A 21,988-nucleotide genomic window follows, 5' to 3' on the forward strand; every position below is an offset into this window, starting at 1 on the left:
ACGGGGTTGTCCCTATGTCTATTCTGAGTCCAAGTCTGGGGGAAGTGCAGGGTAAGAGGTCAGCCCCACATCTATGGGCCTGTGGAAGGAGAAGCACCTGGAAGAGGGTGTGGCCATCACACGTGGGAAGGAAGATGGGGAAATTGGCCCCAGAGAGCCCGTGGAGGTCCTGGGGAGCCTGGACGTCCACACACCAGAACGTCTGCATCCACCGGACTGGTGTGTGTGTGGGCGGAGGTGGGGTGGTGAGGGCTCTAAGTAAGCCTGCTGTGGGCACAGGGAAGGTTTTGGGTAAAGATAGCCTTTGGCAGAGAAGAGGAGCCTCTGTCCCTGATTTTGTGCGCCACGTGGCCTCAGTTTCCCCATCCGTCCAATAGTTGGAATCATCCCTGTCCAAGTCCTGTGCCTTTCTGGCCCCCTCACTCAACAGCTGTTTGCAGAGGTGAACTGCTAAGTTTGACGCTTCTGTGCCTGGCCTTGTGCTGGCACACTGTGGTGACCAAGGGCGCCCCAGACCCACCCCTCACTCCATCCAGTGGGGCACCAGATAGTGGCAACCGGGCTTGATCAGAGCCGGGATGGCGAAACAGAGGCAGAGCAGTCAGGGCCCTGTAGGATCCAGGTTTGGGGGCAGTGCTCCTGACTCAGACTGAAGGGTCAAAGGTTTTTAAAAACTTTCTAAGGCCCTGGCTGGTGTGGCTCAGTGGTTGAGTGCCAGCCTGCAAATCTAAGGGTCACTGGTTTGATTCCCAGTCAGGGCACATGCCTGGGTTGTGGGCCAGGTCCCCAGTAGGGGGCACATGAGAGGTAACCACACATTTATGTTTCCACATTGATGTTTCTCTCCCTTTCTCCCTTCCCCTCTCTAAAAAATAAATTTCTCAGGACTGTATGGCGAGGGGTGGGACAGGGTCTCTGAAGAGAGTCCACTTGTAAGAGGCTTGAAGAATGAGCGAAATTTCTCTGGGAGAAGGTACAGCATCAGGTAAGGGTGTTCTCGGCAGAGGGAATGACATCTGCAAAGGCTTGGAGATGAGAGAGTGTGGCTCATTTCCAGCAGAGTCCTTTGCTCCCCCCTTGGTGTCCCGGCAGAGTCACCTGTCACATGTCCCCGAGTCCAGGATCCACAGCTGAGTGATGGGCTGTAATACAGTCCCTAGGCCTGTTGCCTCACAGCCTGGTGGACTGACTGGCCTTGAGGTCGGCGTGAAGCAGGTGTGTGACCTCGGGTGAACGACCCAACTCCCCCACCCAATCAAATGGGGACATGACACTGGGTCTCACCAAATCAACCACCTCATTTTAAAGAGCGATAAAGACTTAAGTATATAATTTACATATTAGATATTTAAAAATATATAACTTGTAGATTCAATCAAGGGGCCCAAGAAACAAGACAGACTTAAAAACATGCTGCCCCGTCAAACGGCACTTCGGCCTACGCCACAGAGCAAAAACTGACGATACAAGAATTTGCCAGCTCAAAGATATGCTATTCCAAACCTCATTATGTGAAGGGATTTTAATACTGAACTTATTAGCAGCAGATTATTGTTTTAATTCCTTGGTTCAGAATCTGTAGAATCAGAAATGGGGTGATTAATTTTGGGCACCCTTTACTACTCACCTCTCCAGCGCCAGGGCGGCTGCCACCTGCTGCTAGGCTCTGGCTCAGGTTATTAGGCTGGGAGACCCTCCTGTTTGAGGGGGTGACTCAGGAGGAAGGGCTGTGCGATCTCACCCCGCCCCGACACACACCCCGCCTTCCTGAGGGGCACCATTATACTCTTCCTTTATTGGCTGTCCTGGTATAATACAAATCTGCAAGTTTAGATACAAAAAAATCTGGAAATAAAAGATAGAAAAGTACCCGCCAGGCACCGCTCCCCTTTGCTCTGGACCCCTCCCCAGCGGGCACGGACGTGAGGTAACTGAGCATCTCCTTCCCCTTCCCCTCAGCCATTTCCTGGGCCCCTAACTTGGCCCCTGACCCCATGAGACCTTGGCCCAAGGAAGATGTGGGCCGTGGAGTGGGGGAAAGGGGTAGCAGGGCTGAGCACAGCATTGGCAGTGAATGCAGTGGGCGGGCAGAGGGAAGCCCTTTGCTTGTGCTGTGCATGGGGGGGTGACCTGTGTGGGGCCCAGGTGAGCCCCTAAGTGGGCACCCCTCCCCTATCCCACCCAACACTGGAAGGTGGAAGGTCAACAACAGAAACTGGAAAATGTAGTTTGAACCGAGGGCACTCGGAGGGACTGTGGCTGTCCCCCCGTGTCTGGGGCGAGGGCAAACAGGCATCGCCAGCCTGAGTCTGGCAGTGAAATGGGTTCCTTAGCCAGGCTGGGTCCGTCCCTGAATTCCATCCTGTCGAAACCTGGGCATCACACTGTTGGTTCTGTCGTGGTTGCGGGGTGGTGAAGAGGAGAGGTTAGAGGGGATGTTGCGGGGTGCGCCCCAGGGAGCAGGATGAGGGGAGAGGTTAGGCCTTCACTTCTAGGCGTGGGGCGCCTGGGGTGGGCAGGGCAGCTCGGGCTACAGTTCAATCTCGGTCTTTTGCAGGTCGCCCGAGAAGGGGTTTGAAGGCTTCTCTACAGCGGGTTTGCCTTCTAATGCTGCCCACTGGGCCTCAAAGGGGTCCAACTCAGGGGCCAGGGCGGGTGCTGGCTCGGGGGGCCAGGGTGCCCCACTGGGGCGTGGACGGGCCTGGGCCCCAGGGGCACTGGGTGCAGCCGGGGGCGGGAAGGCCCCAGCTTTCCCGAGCAGCGTGGCGGGCTGGGGCTGGAGCTGGGTGGCTGAGCAGAAGGCATTGGCCACCATCTGTGAGGGTGTGATGCCTACCACAGGCACGCGGGGCATGGGCGGGTAGCCCAAGCCCGGGTAGGTGGGCACAAAAGGGGGCTGCATGTGTGGGGGAGGCAGAAACAGGGCCACCTGGGCAGGTGCGGCATCGAAGGGCCCCACTGGGGCAGGGAAGGGCTGTAGGGGTGGGGGCACAGTGGGCACTGCGGACACTGGCTGCTGCTGCTGCTGCTGCGCTTTGGCCACCTGGGACACCTCTTCTAGCCACCTCTCGGCCTCCGAAGGGGTCCGCTTGTGCCCAGGCTGGAAGGCAGCTGCCGGGGACATGGACGGCTCGCCCCAGGCAGAAGTCCCTGGACAGAGGAAAGGGCAGGTGAGGGCAGGGGCTGCGTCGGAAAGAGCCCGAGGCTCTGGAGCCTGGCCGAACCCTCCCTGGACCAAAGGATGGTTCTGCAGTGCTAAAAGAACACAGTTCTAGATTCTAAGGCCCCAGATGTAAAAGTACAGGCAGGACTGACAAGCACCCAGGCCAGCTTCGCTTCCGGTGGGTCAGAACCAAACCCGTTATTAAATTAACTGTTTTCAATATCGCCATTGGTTCTAATATTGTGAGAATGATTTGTTTAGGAGGCTAAGATTCTAAGACTCCATGAGTCAGTCTCAGACTGTACTACTCTGACATAATGAGTAAGGCTCGATGGTTTTAAGTTTGTGTTTTCTAAGATTCTAGAGTTTTAAATTTACATTGTTTGCGATTTGAAGGTGCTCCCGCGGTTCTAGGACAAGCCTGTGTCCCTAAGGTGACCGACCCCCTGGTGCTGTTTCTCAGGGAGCACTCCTCCAAAGATGTGAGATGCCACGGCTTCATGGTTCCAGATCTGTTAGATTCGAATACTCTGGGACTCTGAGGCTCTAGGTTTCTGAATTGTATTATTCTAAGGCAGGAAGGTTTAAAATGATCCCACAGGTCTAAGGTGATCCCGCAGCCCTCAGATGACCCATGGGTCTCAGCCTGTGGGATTCCAAGATTCCCGGAGGCCCTGAGGCAGCCCTGAACGGAGCAGGAGAATGCAGGAGGGGCCCTGAGGCGCCCTCCCTGGGAGAAGGGCCAGGCTTACCTGTGGAGGCCAGTGGGGGCCCCGGGGCTGGCGCTCCAGCACCGGCAAAGGACGAGCTGATCTGTGTGCACAGAGCGTTGATGCTGTCACTGTCGCTGGCACCAGGAGGCTCCATCTCAGGCACTGGGGAGTCAGTGGAAGGTGGAGGTCAGTGACCAGGCCCACTCCCTGTCCTGGGCCCGTGGGCCTCTGGTGGCCTTCTCACAAGGCGTGTGGGTCGGTGGGTCCATTCTGCAGTAACTAAGTGGCCACAGCCACAAAAATGATACCTCTGTGCATATGTGAGTGTGACATCTGAGTGGTACAAATAGTGTGTGACACTGGTGTACAGCAGAGACCATTCCTTGACGTGGCCACTGCTGGACCCGCAAGCTAAGTCGGGGCCAAACAGAGACTGCTTCCTGTAAATCCCCACGGAGACTGTCTGATCAGCCCCTGTGCTTTGCCCGGACGTGCTGGTTCCCGCAACGGTCATCGCCCAGACCTGAGCAAGCAGGTGAGCTGTTTCCCCTCATCGGGGGCAGGTCACACCCCTGCACCCCTGTCCTATATAATGTTCATGTCGTCTTGCCACTGCCCAAGATGGGCCTCATGTGTAAGTTCCCTTCATAAACTCTTGATGTGGTCACGGAGTTGTCAGCCTCCTCCTCTGGTCTCTCAGCCCTGGGAAATTTCCCAGACAGTTGGGCAGCGGACAGTCACAGGGACCCCAGATCAGGGAGGACCTCAAGAAGCACTTGTCTGTAGCCACACACCAGAAGAAATATTTGAAATGTTTAACATATATTAATTTAAAAAATATGTTTGATCACATATGTATCAAGAGCACCGACCACTCAGAATGGATGTTGGCCACACCGTTGTCCACTGGCTGGGGATCATTTGTCCCACTTTGGGTGGCAGAGTGGGGCCCAGTCCACCCACCCGACTGGCCCATACGTCACGAGGGCAGAGATGTGCCTGTGCCGGGGTGACACCGAGCAGGAGTGGCAGCCTCACGAGCCCCTGGATGAGCCAGGGTCCCACCCGAGCAAACAACAGACAGCGCAGGGCTGCCGGGCGCGGTGTGCGGCAAGTGCCTGAGACGGCTCAGCAGGCGTCTGTCTCCCAGGGCGCACGCGTGAGGCTCCAGTGGGCAGGAGAAAAACTGACTGTGGGAGTTAGCAGGTGTGATGTGGGGGTGCACAGGTGGGGGTGCCTGGTTTCCAGGTCAGTTATATGATGGCTGTGTGTGTTCATGCAAATGAGTGTGCATCTTCTGAGGATGTGGCATCTGAGTGTGACTGAAATCCAGGTGTGTGGCCACTTGACTGTGACTCCCAAGTGTGAGCCAATCTGCCTGTGTGATATACGAATGTGTTTGCAAGCCTGCACAAAGCTGGTGTGTGGTTTGCAAGTGTAAACCTGGGTGTGTGATTTCTGGGCCTGTGCTTTCTAAATGTGTGTAACTGCAACATCTGATTGTGCAACTTCCAAGTGTGCGTGATTCCAGTGTGCACGTGACTAGGTGTGTGACCACGAAGTGTGTGGGACACCTGTGGCAAATTGAAGTCTGTGTGTGTCAGTGAGATTTTTGTGCGGCAAGTCCCAGCCACACAAGTGAGCAAATGGCTGCAGGAGCAAGGCTTCCAAGTATAGCCTCAGGGGCCTGCCACCTCCCAGCGAGCATGTGTGACGGCCCTGGGGGCTGCTTAATGTCAGGTGGCAAAGGGACAGCAAAAAAGGCATGCTACAGGACACGGAGTAAGCGCATCTCATTCTCAATACACGCTGGCATCTTCTCTGCAGTCACCTTCTGCAGCAGCCCAGCTCCTGGATACAGATCAACACCTCCCACACCAGTCCCTGCAGCCTTGAGAGGCACACGTCTCTGATTTGGGCTCTGGAGGCAGGAGAGTGGGCCAGACTGCAGGACTTTGCCTGTCTCCCTCAGGCAAAGCACGGCACTGCACCACCTCTCCTCTCCCTGTCCCACGCAGACACTGGCAATCAAAGACAATGCTTTTGTTCCCCACTGAACTCTTTGCTCACCTCACCCCTCACCTGGCCAGACCTCATGGCTCTCCTGGCCAAACGCAGGAAGACAGGACTGGTCCTTGTAACTCCATCTTCCCTTGAAACAAAATAGGACACTTTTGCAGCCTCTCTCCTAGCACCAGCCATGGCAGACACTGCTAAGCAGTGACGGTGGGCGCTGCCCTGGCCCAGTCCTTCGCCCACAAGTGACATCACAAATCCATCACCGGGCTCCCTGACCCTGCGATTCCCGTGCTCGCTCGTGCCTTTCACCTCATGGTTCCTCTGGCGGAATTCTGGCAGTCTGTCCTCGGGTGAAAACATAACACTCTTATTGCCCTCTCTTTCTCCCCTGCCCACAGGAATCTTTGCTAATTACTCATGTGGTGTGCCACCTGCTCCTTTTTTTCACTCATGGCAAACATTGTTCGGGGATTGTGATGTAAGCCGTCGCTCTAGTCTCCCTGCCTTAGACAGACATTGTTAACCAGTTGATCACAATCCTCCATTACTCCCAGCTGAATGCTTCACCCGGCCAGATCTCACAGCTCTACTGGCAACGACCTGAAGGGGGCACTAGTCTGTGGTGCCCCAGTCTCCTCCTGAACAAAAGCATGTCCTGGGTGCGGCTGCCCTCCTCCCCTTGCCCATGGCTAATCAATCCCACACACACACACGCCACCTCCGGCCTTTCCCTAACCACAGCAGACATTGCTAATTGATCACGACTGGTGCCCTTTCTTTATCCTTTGTCCATAGCAGACACTGCTGATCCGTCATAACTTCTCCTACTTCTCTACTCTCCCCTGCCAGGGACAGACACTGCTAATTGATCACAGTGTGCTCCACCTCCCTACCTCTGTGCACAGCAGAGTGCTACCCAGTTGTGGCGCCCGCCACTGGTTCTCTGATCTTGTGCATACAGCCAGCGGCACTGACCCCAGTGTTTCTATCCCCTGAGCCCGGGGCTCACCTGTGCTCTTCACCTGGAAGTCAGTGCGGCGCTGCAGTGTGGATGGCAGCTCATTCAGTCGCAGGCTCAGCTGCCGTTTGAAGGGCGAGTTCTTCTGGCTGAGTGCCGGAAACCCACGGAAGGAGCCCTGGCGCACCAGCTGCTCCAGGGGGGCGTGGCGACGGGGGATGGCAGCCGCTGGGGTGCCTGCAGCCACTGGGGTGCCTGCCTCAACCTTCTCGCCAGGGGATGTGGTGGCTGGTGTCGGGGACACGTGCCCAGGCTGGGCAGGCCCGGGAGCCGCAGTGGGGGCAGCTGCGGCCTCTGCTGGAGACATGGAGGAGATGGGGGGTTAGGCAGCTCACCTTGGCATTCGAGGCCTCTCCCACCTGATCCCCTTGATCGTCCCGCAAGGCTGCCTTCCTCACCCAATGTACATGCCTCAAGACAGGCTGGTCATGGCCTTGAATGCCCCCCACCCTCACCCAAGTCAAGACCACTTTCCCCAGGGTGCCCTTGAGGAAATGTCCCCCAACCTGACCTCTGTGTCTCTTTAGCTTTCTGCCACCAACCTGTTTTCCTCTGTTGTTCTCCTGTTTCTCCCTTTGAGATCTTCTGTCTCCTTTTCTGACTAATTTAATAGACACTTACTTGGTGCATGACCAATGTGCCAGGCCTTGTTCCAAGTGCTTTGCAATGAACTCATTCATCCTTTACAACCACCCAGTGAGGTCAATACCACCAGTATCACCATTTTACAGATGTGGAAACTGAGCCCCAGCAACGGTAAACAACTTGCCTAAGCCAGGGCTAGCAAGAGGCAGGCTGACTCTGGAGTTGGTGGTCCAAACAATTATCCTAACCTGTCTCTCCTTCCGGCTTGGTCTTTCCACCTCACGCTGTCTTCATCTGTCATGCTGTCTGCTCTTCTCTCTGTCTACCTCCCACTATTCTTCCCACCTCAGGTACCTCCTCCCCTCCTCCCCTCCTCCCCTCCTCCCCTCCTCCCGTTGCTGCCCATCCTTCTAGACCCAGCTTGGCCACTTCTTCCTCTGGGGGGCTTTCAAGTCTCTCCAGCCCCTCAGCCTGGGCTCCCTCCACTCTGGGACTGTCCTCTGAGGGACACCTGTCCTCCCACTTGGCACAAGGTGTGCTCTTCAATGGCAGGGTCCCCTCACCCCTGTCAGTACACAAACACCCACCCACCCTCCAATCAGGGTCTCACTCTAGCTGCAGCCTGAGTGCCAGTGAGATTAAACTCAGGCCCAGAGAGGGCAGGGAAGTCACCCAGCGTTTCTTCTCCCACCTTCCGAGTTGAGGTGATGACACTCTCAGTGAGGCCTGGCCCAGGGCAGTAGAAACAGCCTGGGACAGGTTGGAACCAGGAAACTTCCCCTGCCCCCGCTCCCAATCCCTTCACCGTGTGACCTCAGGAAGTCCCCTCCAGTTTCCCAACTGTAAACCCGAGATAAACATCCCTCTGCTGCGCTCCCCCCACCCCGTGCCTCCTCAGAGGGTCAGCTGGGGCAGTTAACGGTCCACGCTTTATAATCAGACAAAAACTCAGCAAACAACTCCGTGCAGCGCACGCTGCTCTACTCCGAGAGGGGAAGAGCTCCTGCGCAAGTGCAGCGGCCCCACCCGGGTGACCGCGCCAAGGGTGAAGCGGGGCGGGATGTGCTGGGCAGGTCACGACGCACTCTGTGAGCTCTCACTTTGCTGTGAGCAGCTTGTCAAGTGCTCTCTACAGTGCAAAGTACCTGGAAACTCTGATATCCTATGGACACAGCAAAACCCTTTGCCACCTCTAAAGCATCTGACCAGTCTTTGCAAATTCTAGTCTCCTATATTAACAGTAAAGAGTATCTGCACACTGGGAAGGACCCTGTGTGTACTCCGTGGGTTCCTTGCAAACGATAAAGCACCAACTGACCAGGCCCTTTGCTAACTTCACTTTGTGACCTGCCTCGCCAATGATAAAATTCTTTGCGGATTCTGATAATGCAAACAGTGAAATACTTTGGAAGTTGTGCAGAACTGTACATTTGTAAAGAGGTTTATAAATGGTCATGTAGTTTACACATAAAAACATACTTTGTAAACTCTAATATTCTAGTGATAAAAGCTTCTGTTTTCCTAACTTTTTAGTTAGAAATATTTTAAATGTACAGAAAAGAGGTAGTAACGGAATAATGAGTACGCAGATTCTCTTAACCGACAGTGCCTGGCGTTAACAAGTTACCATATTTGTTCTCTCCCTCCTTCCATAATTTTTTTCTACTATTTAAGGGTAACTTGCAGTCACCTTCACCCAAAACCCTGCGGCGCGCATCTCCTAAGAACGAGGGCCGTCTCCTACACAGCCCAGTGTCGTTTCTCACTTGAGGACTTTAACAGGAGCACAGCACTACCAGTCACATTTCCCCAAAGACCCAAACCGTGTCCTTTATAGCTATTCACACACACATATGTATATATTTATATACATAATCCAGCACCCAGTTCAGGACCGCCCACCGCATTTATTAATATCTGTCAAATATCTTTAGTCTCCTTTAATCTGGAACAGTTCTCAATGGTAAATTCTTTGTAAGTTTGAAGCAATGTTTTCCAAAAATTTAAAAGCTAGAATCCACAGAAAAGAAAAATTAAATTACATCGTGAATATTAGAGTTTATCAGATATTTTTCAGACTTTCTTGATGGCAACCCAGAGAAAAAAATACCTTTTACATGGCAAACCATTCCACGTACACACGTACAAATATACACATGCAAATATATACCGTGTTTTGCCATGTATAATGTGCACCCAAGTTTTTGGCCCAAACTTTCAGGGAAAAAAGAAATCTTTTGTTTTAATTTTTAATTCAATTTTTTATTTATTTATATTTAGAAACAAAACAGATGATCATATTCCAGGGTATTATTTTGCATACGGATATTATTTCTAGACTTATACTTTTAACACATAAGCATAAATAAAAGAATTAAAAACATTTATATAGATATGGAATTAGTACTACCCATATATAATGCACATCCTTATTTTTCTCTCAAAGATTTGGGCAGAAAGGTGCACATTAATCATGGCAAAATACAGAGTATACTGAAATAAAAGTATCATTCCTTACCCTTACCACATTTGATTACTCTGGTGTTTTCTATTTGTTTGTTTGTTTGGTTGGTTGGTTATTGTTGTGCATGTACAGTTGTCTCCATTTCCGCCGCCACCACTGCCCCCTATCCTAGCCATTCCCATCTCCCACCCGTTACTCTGGTGTTTTCTACTTCATTTTTTCCTACACAGTTTGGAAAGCCTGGGCCCTCCCCGAGTTGGCAGGTGATCAAGCACTTGGTGAGCTTTGCTGGGATTCGTGGCCTACAGAATATTGCCCACAGAACGCCAACTGAAGTGAGCTTTATAGACCCTAACCAAACACGGCGGTTGGTGCTCCGCTTTGTACACTGTAGAGTCCCTGTATCTCTAAAGCTTTCCCTGTAAACCGGACCCCGGGCCCCACCTGGGCCTACTCTGTGCCCTACTCTGCCCCCTGGGCAGCACCCACCTTTCTTTTTGTCCGGAGCCTCTCGCTCAGCGGGCCGCCCACCCCCAGACAGGCGGAAGGAGCCCTCCCGGGCGAAGCTGGTGCGGCTGGCATCGAAGGTGGCCGTGACCCCACATTCCTTCTCCCGCCGCTGTTTCCGCTCCAGGCAGGCAGCAAAAGCACAGCCCACAGCGTGGCTCAGCCTCTCGCCCTGTGGGAGGAGGTTGGGGCAGGGGTTAGAGACGCTGAGTTGTGCAGACTGGACATCAGGGGCCCTGGGCTCCAGCAGTTAGGTGCTGGGTGACCTGGGCAGTCCCCTCTACCTCTCTGGGCCTCAGTGGATATCTGCACCTAGAGGGCCCTGCACAAATGACGGCCCTGAATGAAAAAAGCCAGAAGCAAGAGTTCGATAATATGGAGATTCCTCAAAAAATTAAAAATAGAGTTGCCATACAACCCAGCAATCCCACTTCTGGCTATTTATCTGAAGAAAACAAAATACTAATTAAAAAACATATATGCACCCCTGTGTTCCCTGAAGCATTGTTAACGACAGCCAAAGTAAGGGAGCAACCCGGGTGTCCACCAACGGACCACCGGATAAAGATGTGGCCCACAGATACAGTGGGATATTCCTCGGCCATAAAAAAGAATGAAATCTTGCCGTTTGCAACAACACGGATGAACCTAGAGGGAATTATGATAAGTGAAATAAGTCAGGAGAGAAAGAAAACAACGATTCCACTTATCTGTGGAATATAAAGAACAAAATAAACGAACAAACAAAACAAACCAGAAACAGACCCACAGATAGACAACAAGCTGGTTTTGCCAAAGGGAGCGGGGGTGGAGAGATGGGAATAAAAAAAGAAAATGAGTACAATAATATAAGCCTCCATTTATATTAAGTTCTTTTTAAAAATATTTTATTGATTATGCTATTACAGTTGTCCCATTTTCCCACCTTTATTCCCCTCCACCCTGCACACCCCGTCCCATCCACATTCCCCCCTTTAGTCCATGTCCATGGGTCATACATATAAGTTCTTTAGCTTCTACATTTCCTATACTATTCTTACCCTCCCCCTGTCTATTTTCTACCTACCATTTATGCTACTTATTCTCTGTACCTTTCCCCCCTCTCTCCCCCTCCTACTCCCCTGTTAATAACTCCCCATGTGATCTCCATTTCTGTGGTACTGTTTATCTTCTAGTTGTTTGCTTAGTTTGCTTTTGTTTTTGTTTTAGGTGATTGTTAATAATAACTGTGATTTTACTGTCATTTTACTGTTCATATTTTTTATCTTCTTTTTCTTACCTAAGTCCCTTTAACATTTCATATAATAAGGGCTTGGTGATGATGAGCTTCTTTAACTTGACCTTATCTGGGAAGCACTATATCTGCCCTTCCATTCTAAATGTTAGCTTTGCTGGAGAGAGTCATCTTGGATGGAGGTCCTTGTCTTTCATGACTTCAAATACTTCTTTCCAGCCCCTTCTTGCCTGTAAGATTTCTTTTGAGAAATCAGCTGACAGTCTTATGGGAACTCCTTTGTAAGGTAACTGTGTCCTTTTCTCTTGCTGCTTTTAAGATTCTCTCCTTATCTTTAATCTTGGCTAATGTAGTTATGATGTGCCTTGGTGTGTTCCTCCTTGAGTCGAACTTCTTTGGGACTCTTTGAGCTTCCTGGACTTCCTGGAAGTCTATTTCCTCTGCCAGATTGGGGAAGTTCTCCTTCATTATTTTTTCAAATAAGTTTTCAATTTTTTGCTCTTCCTCTTCTCCTTCTGGCACCCCTATGATACAAATATTGGAATGTTTAAAGTTGTTCTGGAGGTTCTTAAGCCTTTCCTCATTTTTTTGAATTGTTGTTTCTTCATTCCGTCCTGGTTGAATGTTTCTTTCTTCCTTCTGGTCCACACCGTTGATTTAAGTCCTGGTTTCCTTCCCTTCACTGTTAGTTCCCTGTACATTTTCATTTATTTCACTTAGCACAGCCTTCATTTTTCCCTGTAATTTGTGACCATATTCAATCAAGTTTGTGAGCATCCTGATTACCAGTGTTTTGAACTGTGCATCTGATAGGTCGGCTAGTTCCTCGTTGCTTATTTGTATTTTTTCTGCAGCTTTGATCTGTTCTTTCATTCGGGCCAACTTTTTTTGTCTTGGCGCACCTGTTACACAGTGAGGGGCAGAGCTTTAGGTATTCGCCAGGGCAGGGCAACCCATGTGGCTGCGTTGTGATGCTATATGTGGGGGAGGGGTCCGAGAGGGAACAGTGTCACTTGCTCCACTCTCCGTGGGTTTTCAGTCACTTCTCAGTGGGACTGCTCAGTGGGTAGTGACCCACAAGCAAATTGGGCCCTTCTGGTGCTGATTCCTGAGTGGGTGGGTGGGTTTGTGTATGTTCTAGGACCCGGTGGGTCTCTCCAATGAACTCTACTTTGAGGCTGGGATCCCACTGCCAAAACCTCCACAGGTGTTTTTAGTCAGAGGCTTTGAGTCTTTTATTTCCCTGTGCTGGAAAGCTGCGTTGCATGGTCTGTCTCGCTCCCCAGTTGTTCCTCCCAGTTTATCTGCACACAAATGTGGGACTGCCCAGTCCACCAGCCGCCGCCTTGCTCGCCCCAGTCCTCCAGCCACTGCCTTGTCTCGAGTCCTCTCTGCCTGGTTGCCCGTCTCCACCTCTCCTACCAGTGTGGATGAATGTTTCTTCTTTAACTCCTTGGCTGTTGGACTTCCATACAGTTCCATTGCCTGTCAGTTCTGGTTGTTTTTTGTTTTTACATTTGGTGTCCTTCTTTTGGTTGTGCGAGGAGGCACAGTGTGTCTATCTACGCCTCCATCTTGGCCGGAATATAAAGTTCTAAAACAGGCAAGACTCATCTACTGTGGAAAAAGTCAGAACAGCAACTGTTTCTTTGGGGATGAGGAGGGGACTGACTGGGAAGGGGCAGGGAGGACAGAGGGGTTGGGGTTCCAAAGGTGTATGCGGTTGTCAAAACTCAGCAAAAGTGTATCTGAGGTTTGTGGAGGGCATGTGCTTTTTTCAAAAGCAAAAGAGCTGCGGGGCTGCTCCCCTGGGCTGGTGTCCTTCGAGGTCTGACTGTCAGCACCACGGGGACAACCACGAGGCCAATATGATCCCAAGAGCAACAGCCAGATCAGGGGGTTCAATCCATTCTTCAGGCTCAACGATCCAAGGTTAATTACCTGAATCAGTCAGGGCCTACCTGGGAAGAAGTAAAAGAACTACTAGAAAAAGAAAGGCTCCAAGGCACTGGCTGAATTTGAAGAAAGAAATGAATGAGAACTGGAGGAAAGACTTAGAAAAATACAGGGAAAAATTATTAAGTGGAAGTGGGAGCTCATCCAAAAAAAACAGACAAAAAGAAAAAAGAAAAGAGGAAAGAAATCTGGTAGGTATTTATCTTTTCCTTCAAGCTCTATTCTTCCAGCCGTTCTTCAGATTCTGTAGATGTGGATAAGAAACAAGGAGGAATGAAAAGAAGAAACCATTCACATAAATCTGTAGAAAGCTCCATGGCGGAGATTGAATCAGACAGTAAGGAGAGTTTAAAAAAAGGGAGAGAAATCAAAAGATGCAAATGATGCAGACTGATGCAGCCACTGTGGAAAACAGGATGGAATTTCCTCAAAAAAAACTAAAGATGGAACTGCCTTTTAATCCCGCGATCACACTGCTGGGATTGTACTCTAAGAGCCCTGAATCACCAATTCAGAAGAACCTATGCACCCCAGTGTTCATAGCAGCACAATTTACAACAGCCAAGTGCTGGAAGCAGGCAAAGTGCCCATCAGTAAATGAGTGGATCAAAACAATTTGGCATGACAAGAGGTAGGATAAATAGCTTTTTATTTTAAAAAGTGCTGAAAAAATATGAAATCAACTTAATGGTATGCATGCTGAAGCATTTGGAAAAGTATTCCGGTATCTGCGATGGTGAAATGCATCAAAACTGAGATGGACAGGTAAGTAATAGAGTGAACACAGACAGATGTGAATGGCAGGAACTGGGTGGTATGTGAACAAGTGACTGGTTACTGTACACGCCTTTTGACTTTGCTGTATGTTTGAAAAACATTTTCTAATAAAACACTGGGAGCAGAAAACAACAGTCACTATTTCCTGAGTGCCTACTTGAGAGACACCAAGACAGAAAGCCTGGATTGGTGCTGGCTTTGCACTTTCTGGCTGTGTGTTCTCAAGAAAATCACTTCACGCCCTGACTGATGTGGCTTAGTGGACTGACCGCCAGCCTGAGAACCAAAGAGTCACCAGTTTGATTCCCAGTCAGGGCACATGCCTGGGTTGCAGGACAGGTCCCCAGTAGGGGGTGTGCGAGAGGCGACCACACATTGATGTTTCTCTCCCTCTCTTTCTCCCTCCCTTCCTCTCTAAAAATAAATAAATAAAATCTAAAAAAAAAAAATCACTTCACCTCTCAGTGCCTGAGCTTCCTCAGGTGCTCCCCAAGAGCCCCTACTTCACAGGGTTACGGCAAGACTTAGGTGAACTAACATATGCAAGGCATATGGCACAGAGAAACACCATAATATGTGTCCGTGTAAATATATTCAGCCCAGGCTTGGAGCCTGACTTGCATCCTTTTACGAAATCCTCGAACAATGCCAGAAGGCGCATACTCTCATGAATCGGTTTTACAGGTGAAGAAACTGAGGCTATTAATACACCCATCATGAGTGGCAGCACTGGGATCTCATAAGATCTGTCTGACTTCTATTTCCTAACCAAGATGCTCAGCCACCTCTTAAAGTTAAACTTGGGGACAAAAATCCTCAACAAAACACCAGCAAACTGAATCCAGAAGCATATTTTTTAAAGATGTTTCATTTAATTATTTTTAGTCAGAGGGGAAGGGAGAGAGAGAGGGAGAGAAACATCAATGTGTGGTTGCCTCTTACATGCCCCCCCCCCAAATGGGGACCTGGACATGTGCCCTGACTGGGTATTGAACCAGTGACCCTTCAGTTCGCCGGCCGGCACTCAATCCACTGAGCCACACCAGCCAGGGCTGAACCCAGAAGCATAATAAAGAGATTATGCACCATGATCAAGTGAGATTTATCCCAGGAATGAAAGGCTGGTTCAACACATGGAAATTAATCAATGTAATACGCATTCATAGAATGAAGGAAAAACCACATGATCATCTTGACTAATGTGGAAAAAGCATTTGACAAAATTCAGGACCCTTTCGGCATAGGTAGGTACAATTGACCTCCTTGCACAACCAAAAGAAGGACAACAAATTTAAAAACAAATACAACCAGAATTGCCAGAAAATCGAATTGTATAGCAGTCTGATAACTAAGGAGTTAAAGAAGAAACATTTATTCAGCCTGGTAGGAGGGGAGGAGATGGGCAGCCAGGGTGGAGAGGATGCCCAGCAACCTGGTGGCTGGAGGGCCAGGAGGTCCCACATTTGCGTGAAGATAAACCAGGAGGGACAACTAGGGAGCAAGACAGACTGAACAACCCAAAGTTCCAGCCCAGGGAAATAAAGCCTCAAAAACCTCTGTCTGTAAAAACCTGTGGGGGTTGCAGCAGCAGGAGAAACTCCCAGCCTCATAGGAGAATTCACTGGAGAGACCTACGGGGTCCTAGATAGTACACAAACCGACCCACCCATGAATCAGCACCAGAAGAACCCAATTTGCTTGTGGGTAGTGGAGGAAGTGACTGAAAGTCGGCCAATAGCCAAGCAAGCAGCATTATTCCCTTTCTGACCCCTCCCCCACAGACAACACCACAATGCAGCATGTTGCCCGGCTCTAGTGCACACTTAAGGCTCTGCCCTTAAGGATTGTTGAGGATTTTTGTCCCCAAGTTTAACTTTAAGAGGTGGCTGAGCTTCTTACTGCATAACAGGTGTGCTGAGACAAAGAGATGTGGCCCAAATGAAAGAACAGATCACAACTCTAAAAACAGAACTAAGCGATGAAGAGATAGCAAACCTATCAGATGCAGAGTTCAAAACACTGGTAATCAGGATGCTCACAGAAATGGTTGAGTATAGTTGCAAAATAGAGGAAGAAGTAAAAGCTGTGCAAAGAGAAAAAAAGAAAAACAGGGAACAAACAGTGAAGGGAAGAAAATGGGGAAATGGGGACTCAAATCAACGATTTGGAGCAGATGGAAGAAATAAACATTCAACCAGAACAGAATGAAGAAACAAGAATTCAAAAAGAATGAGGAGAGGCTTAGGAACCTCTGGGACAATTTTAAATGTTCCAATATTCAAATCATAAGGGTGCCAGAAGGAAAAGAGGGAAAGGAAGAAATGGAAAACTTATTTGAAAAAATAATGAAGGAGAAATTCCCCAGTCTGGCAAAGGAAATAGACTTCCAGGAAGTCCAGGAAGCTCAGAGAGTCCCAAAGAAGTTCAACCCAAGGAGGAACATACCAAGGCACATCATAATTATATTAGCCAAGATTAAAGATAAGGAGAGAATCTTAAAAGCAGCAAAAGAAGAGGAGACAGTTACCTACAAGGGAGTTCCCATAAGACTGCCGGCTGATTTCTCAAAAGAAACCTTGCAGGCAAGAAGGGGCTGGAAAGGAGTATTTGAAGTCATGAAAGGCAAGGACCTACATCCAAGATTGCTCTATCCAACAAAACTACCATTTAGAATGGAAGGGTAGATAAAGTGCTTCTCAGATAAGGTCAAGTTAAAGGAGTTCATCGTCACCAAGCTTTTATTATATGAAATGTTAAAGGGACTTACCTAAGGAAAAGATTTTTAAAACTATGAACAGTAAAATGACAACAAACTCACAACTATCAACAACTGAACCGAAAATAAACAAAAACAAAGACAAACTAAGCAAACAAGTAGAACAGGAACAGAATCAAAGAAATGGAAATCACACGGAGGGTCATCAGTGGGGAGGGGATGAGGAGAGATTGGGGGAAAAGGTACAGCATGGATGGAACTAGAGAGTATTATGCTAAATGAAATAAGCTAGGTAGTGAAAGACAAATACCAAATGATCTCACCTATAAGTGGAACCTAATCAGCAAAACAAACAAGCAAGCAAAATACAACCAGAGACATTGAAATAAAGAACAAACCGACAGTAACCCAGGGAGAGGGAGAGGGATAATGGGGGAAAAGAGGGGAAGGGTTATCAAGGAACACATACAAAGGGCACATGGACAAAGCCAAAGGGGGAGAATCCAGGGTGGGAGGTAGGGATGGGGAGTCAGCGGGGCATGATGGGGTGAAAATGGAGACAACTGTACTTGAACAACAATAAAACACACACATACACACACACAAAAATTCCCATTCTCATCACTTCTATTCAACGGTATACTGGAAGTTCTAGTCAAAATAATAAGACAGGAAAAAGAAAGAAAGGCATCCAAGTTGGAAAGGGAGAAGTAAAACCTTATCTCTGTTTGCAGATGACATGATCTTGCACGTAGAGAGTCCTAAATAATCCACAAATTATTAGTGTTAATAAGTGAATTCAGCCCTGGCTGGTGTGGCTCAGTGGACTGATTGCCAGTCTGTGAAGCAAAGGGTCGCTGGTTCCATTCCCAGTCAGGGCACATGGCTGGGGTGCGGGCCAGGCACCTGGTAGGGGGCACATGACAGGCAACCACACATTGATGTTTCTTTCCCTCTCTTTCTCCCACCTTTCCCCCCTCTCTCAAAATAAATAAAATATTTTCAAAAATTACTGAAAGAAATTAAAGAAGACCTAAAGAAATGGAACATCTTATGTTTATGGATTGGAAAACATCGTTTTGTTGAAATGGCAATATTTCCCATAGTGATCTAGAGATTTAATGTAACCCTTATCAAGGCCCAATGGACTCTCACAGAAATGAAAAAGCTAATCCTAAAATTTACATGGAATTGCAAGTGACTCAGAAGAGCCAAAACAATTTGGAGAGAGAACAAAATAGAACTTACACTTTTCAATTTCAAATTTTACTCTAAAGCTACAGTAATCAAAAAAGTGTGATGCTAGCATAAGGATAGACAATAGACCAATGAGAAAGAACTGAGGGCCCAGACATATACCCACACATCTACAGCCCATTGATTTTCTTGGAAATACTGGGGCCAAGACCATTGAATGGTGAAAAGATAGTCTCTTTAACACATGGCGCTGGGACTACAGATATACACATGGAAAACAATGAAGATAGACCCCTACCTCACACCTTTTACAAAAATAAACTCAAAAGGGATCAAAGACCTAAATGTAAGAGCTAAAACTATAAAACTCTTAGACTAAACATGGGATTTTGTAAAGAAAACATTGAAGAAGGGAAGGGGCTCAGGGAGCCCTATCTTGTCATCAGTAAGGTTCACCATGCCCAGCCAACAAAACCAAAAAGAGCTGCAACAAATTTCTGGCCCCACACGCTCTTCCAGAACCCTGTCACTCCCCCATCACAAGTAGCATCAGTGTTCCCCTCCCTTAGTCTGGGAAGACCTCTGTCCTTCTCTGGACAAACAGAATACCACAGAAGCAATGCTGTGGTTTCCAAGACCAAGTCCAAAAAGGCAACACAGCTTCCTCCAGGGTAGTACTAGTGCTAAAGCAATCTCAGTCTCTTTCCCTCACTCTCCTTCCCTCCACCCCTCCCTGTTTTGGAGCCCTGTGCCACCAGGTAAGAAATCCAGCTCTCCTCAAGCTTCCATGCTGTAGTCTCCCAAGTGACAGCTGCGCACACCACCCGACTGCAGCAGTGTGAGAGGCCCTGGCGCCAGACACTCAGCTGAGCCTTCCCAAACTCCTGACCTACAGAAACGTGAGAGGTAATAAGTGATTGGAACTTTAAGCCACTAAATTTTGGAGAAACTTGTTATGTACAGATAACTGAGACAACTACGACGCTATTCTCCAGAAATAGCAGTTGCTATGGTCTCTGCATCTCAAATATCTCCACACTAGCCCTTGGCAGGCACCAATCTGTGCTGACTAATCAATACTCATGCCTGGTTTCAGGTCTGAAATTGTGTGTATGAGTGAGGAAGTTGAGGGTATTGACTCATTTGTGGGGCTCAGGGCTCTTGGCAGTGGGGATTTCTGAAACATGCAGGAATCCTTGAGTGGAGACTAGTAAGGTCTGCAAGGCACAGGTGCTGTTTTACTTGCCCATTATCTCCCTGCTTTGGATAACAGCACCACAGATTCCCTTTGGGAAACTCCTTTCGATACTGGCTAAGTCAGGCCGGGTGCTCCACCCTCCCCTGGCCAAGGGGAAGCCAGGGACCCGAGCCAGGCCAATCCCATGCCCTCTCACCAGAAATCAGACCCAGGGCATTGGGCGGTAGGTTCATCTCACAATGGCACCCTGACGGAACTGTCCCCTGGTGCAGTGGCCCCAGGCTGCCCTGCTCTCTGCCCTTGCTGATGCTTAAGGCTCTGACTGCCCTTCAATTTTGTTGTGTTCCTCACCCAGTGATACATGTATTGATTTTAGAGAGGGGAAGGGAGAGAGTGGGAAACTTCAATGTGAAAGACAAACATGGACAGGTTGCCTCCCGTACCCACCCTGACCAGGGATTGAACCCTCAACCTCAGTATGTGCCCTGACTGGGGATCCAACCTGCCACATTTTGGCGCATGGGACAACACTCCAAGTGAGCCTCCCAACTAGGGCTGCCCTTTGATTCTGTGAGATTTCTTATATCCTTCCATAAAATTTTTTTTAAAGATTTTATTTATTTATTTTTAGAGAGCGGGGAAGAGAGGGAGAAAGAGAGGGAGAGAAACACTGATGTCAGAGACATCGATCAGTTGCCTCTCCTGTGCCCCAACGGGGGACTGAACACCCCACCCAGGCATGTGCCCCGACCAGGAATTGAATCAGCGACCTTTTACTTTACAGGATGATGCCCCCAACTCAGCCACAGTGGTCAGGGCCGTGCATTTAATTTAACTTTTTTTTAAATTTTCACCCAAGGACATTTTTTCATTGCTTTTAGGAGAGAAGAAGAGAGAGAACAGAGGGAGAGAAACATTAATGTGAGGGAAGCATCGATTGGTTGCCTCCTGAATGCACCTCGACCAGGGATTATATGCACCTGGACCAGGGATTGCAACTGACCAGGAATCAAACCCACGAGCCAGGTATAGTCCCTGACTGGGAATCGAACCTGCAACCCTTCGATTATGGGACAACGCTCCAACCAACCGAACCACTCGGCCAGGGCCATGAATTATATTTTAGATTTAAGTTAGTCAGATTAGTTTCTATTGCCAGCAACCAAAGAACTGGCTGATGTAGGGGGTTGAGACTGTGGTTTCCTACAAAGCTGGGCAAGGGACCGAATTCAGGGTCCAGGAGGCAGGGCAGAATAAAGACCCTATTTTCCACCGTCTTTTGCAAGCAGAGAAGTGGAGCTGTGCTTCGGCACAGTGACAAGATAAAGAAGCCGAGGCTCTGATGCATGGAGGGGAGCCACAGCTCTGCTGCGCTGCTGCCTCTGGATGTCTTTCACACGAGACAGAGGCAAGCTTCTGTTCCACTGGAACCACTGGTATTGGGGGTTTTCTGTCACAAGCCTCAGAATCCTAACTGTGAGGATGCTTCCGGAAAGACAGCCCATTTGGTGCTTTCATCTGATTCTCAGAAGGGATCTTGACCTCCCAAAATATAAAGAAACACAGACAAAATGAATCAAGGCTGAAGGAAGAATGGGGGGAGGGGTGTTGTTTGAGAAGGGCCTGAGGGAGCCTGCTGTGGACAGGAAACCCCGCCACTTGGTCTGGGTGGGGTTTATCCATAAGCAAAAATTCATGGAGCTGGACATAGAATGCACATCACTGTATATGAGTATATGATCCTCAATTAGAAAAGTTAGAGAAACAGGAAGAACCACTCATAATAAGGAAGACGATGATAACCAGTGTTTTCCAGAGCGCCTCCTACATGCCAGGCATATTCTAACTCCTGTGTATTAGCCCACTCAAGTCCACAATAATTCTCTAGGCTAAGAGCTCTGAGTAAGGTCCCTTTTCTGGATGAGGACACCAGGCCTGGAGAGGAGAGGTGAGGGCTTTTGTGACTCCACTCAGCGGGCTGGGGATGGAGCTGGACTGCCAGGGAATGGGACAGAAGAGTCAGCAGGCCCTGGGCTCTGGAGATACTCACGGAGTCCTTGAGTGCCAGGAAACAGTGGCAGATCCAGCGGCGGGTGGTCCCATCACGGCAGATATAAGAGAAAGCCTTGTCCAGGTTGCGGTCAGGAGCACAAAAGGAGACTTTTTCGATGGTCTGGTCCACCAGCAGGTCCTGGGAGCAGTCAGGGAGACCAGGAGAGAAACATGAACTTTCACGTATTCATTCAACATCCCTTAGTGTCTGCTCCATATCCCATCCTGACCGGGAGAGGCACCTGGCAGTCACTGAGGACCCTGCTGTGGACCCTGCAGGTGTGGGATTCCCAATTAAATGCAGAATCAGACTCCTCACCAGGAGAGAGCCCAGAGTCACAGCCAGGCCGCAATGAGGGAGGCACAGACAGAGAGGTCAGGGATGGGAT

At 49.2% G+C, this 21,988-nt stretch overlaps 1 protein-coding gene across 4 annotated transcripts in view; it reads right to left on the minus strand.

Annotated features, from left to right (window-relative positions):
• Window positions 1–1,029: 1,029 nt before the first annotated feature.
• NUMBL (NUMB like endocytic adaptor protein) overlaps window positions 1,030–21,988 on the minus strand; it is a 28,975-nt gene continuing 8,016 nt past the window's right edge. For 2 of the 4 annotated variants that reach the window (XM_053916045.2, XM_024577523.4), the window contains exons 6-10: window positions 21,598–21,738; window positions 10,452–10,641; window positions 6,905–7,207; window positions 3,916–4,038; window positions 1,030–3,150 (exon numbers count right to left, since the gene is read on the minus strand). In XM_053916045.2, coding sequence (XP_053772020.1) covers window positions 2,531–3,150; window positions 3,916–4,038; window positions 6,905–7,207; window positions 10,452–10,641; window positions 21,598–21,738 — 1,377 coding nt within the window. In that variant the 3' untranslated portion in view covers window positions 1,030–2,530. Of the gene's footprint in view, window positions 3,151–3,915; window positions 4,039–6,904; window positions 7,211–10,451; window positions 10,642–21,597; window positions 21,739–21,988 lie in introns of all 4 variants that reach the window. The other 2 variants (XM_053916044.2, XM_045185613.3) reach the window with 1 other exon arrangement.

The sequence above is a fragment of the Desmodus rotundus genome, chromosome 12 (assembly GCF_022682495.2).
Source record: "Desmodus rotundus isolate HL8 chromosome 12, HLdesRot8A.1, whole genome shotgun sequence".
Taxonomy (NCBI): Eukaryota; Metazoa; Chordata; class Mammalia; order Chiroptera; family Phyllostomidae; genus Desmodus; species Desmodus rotundus.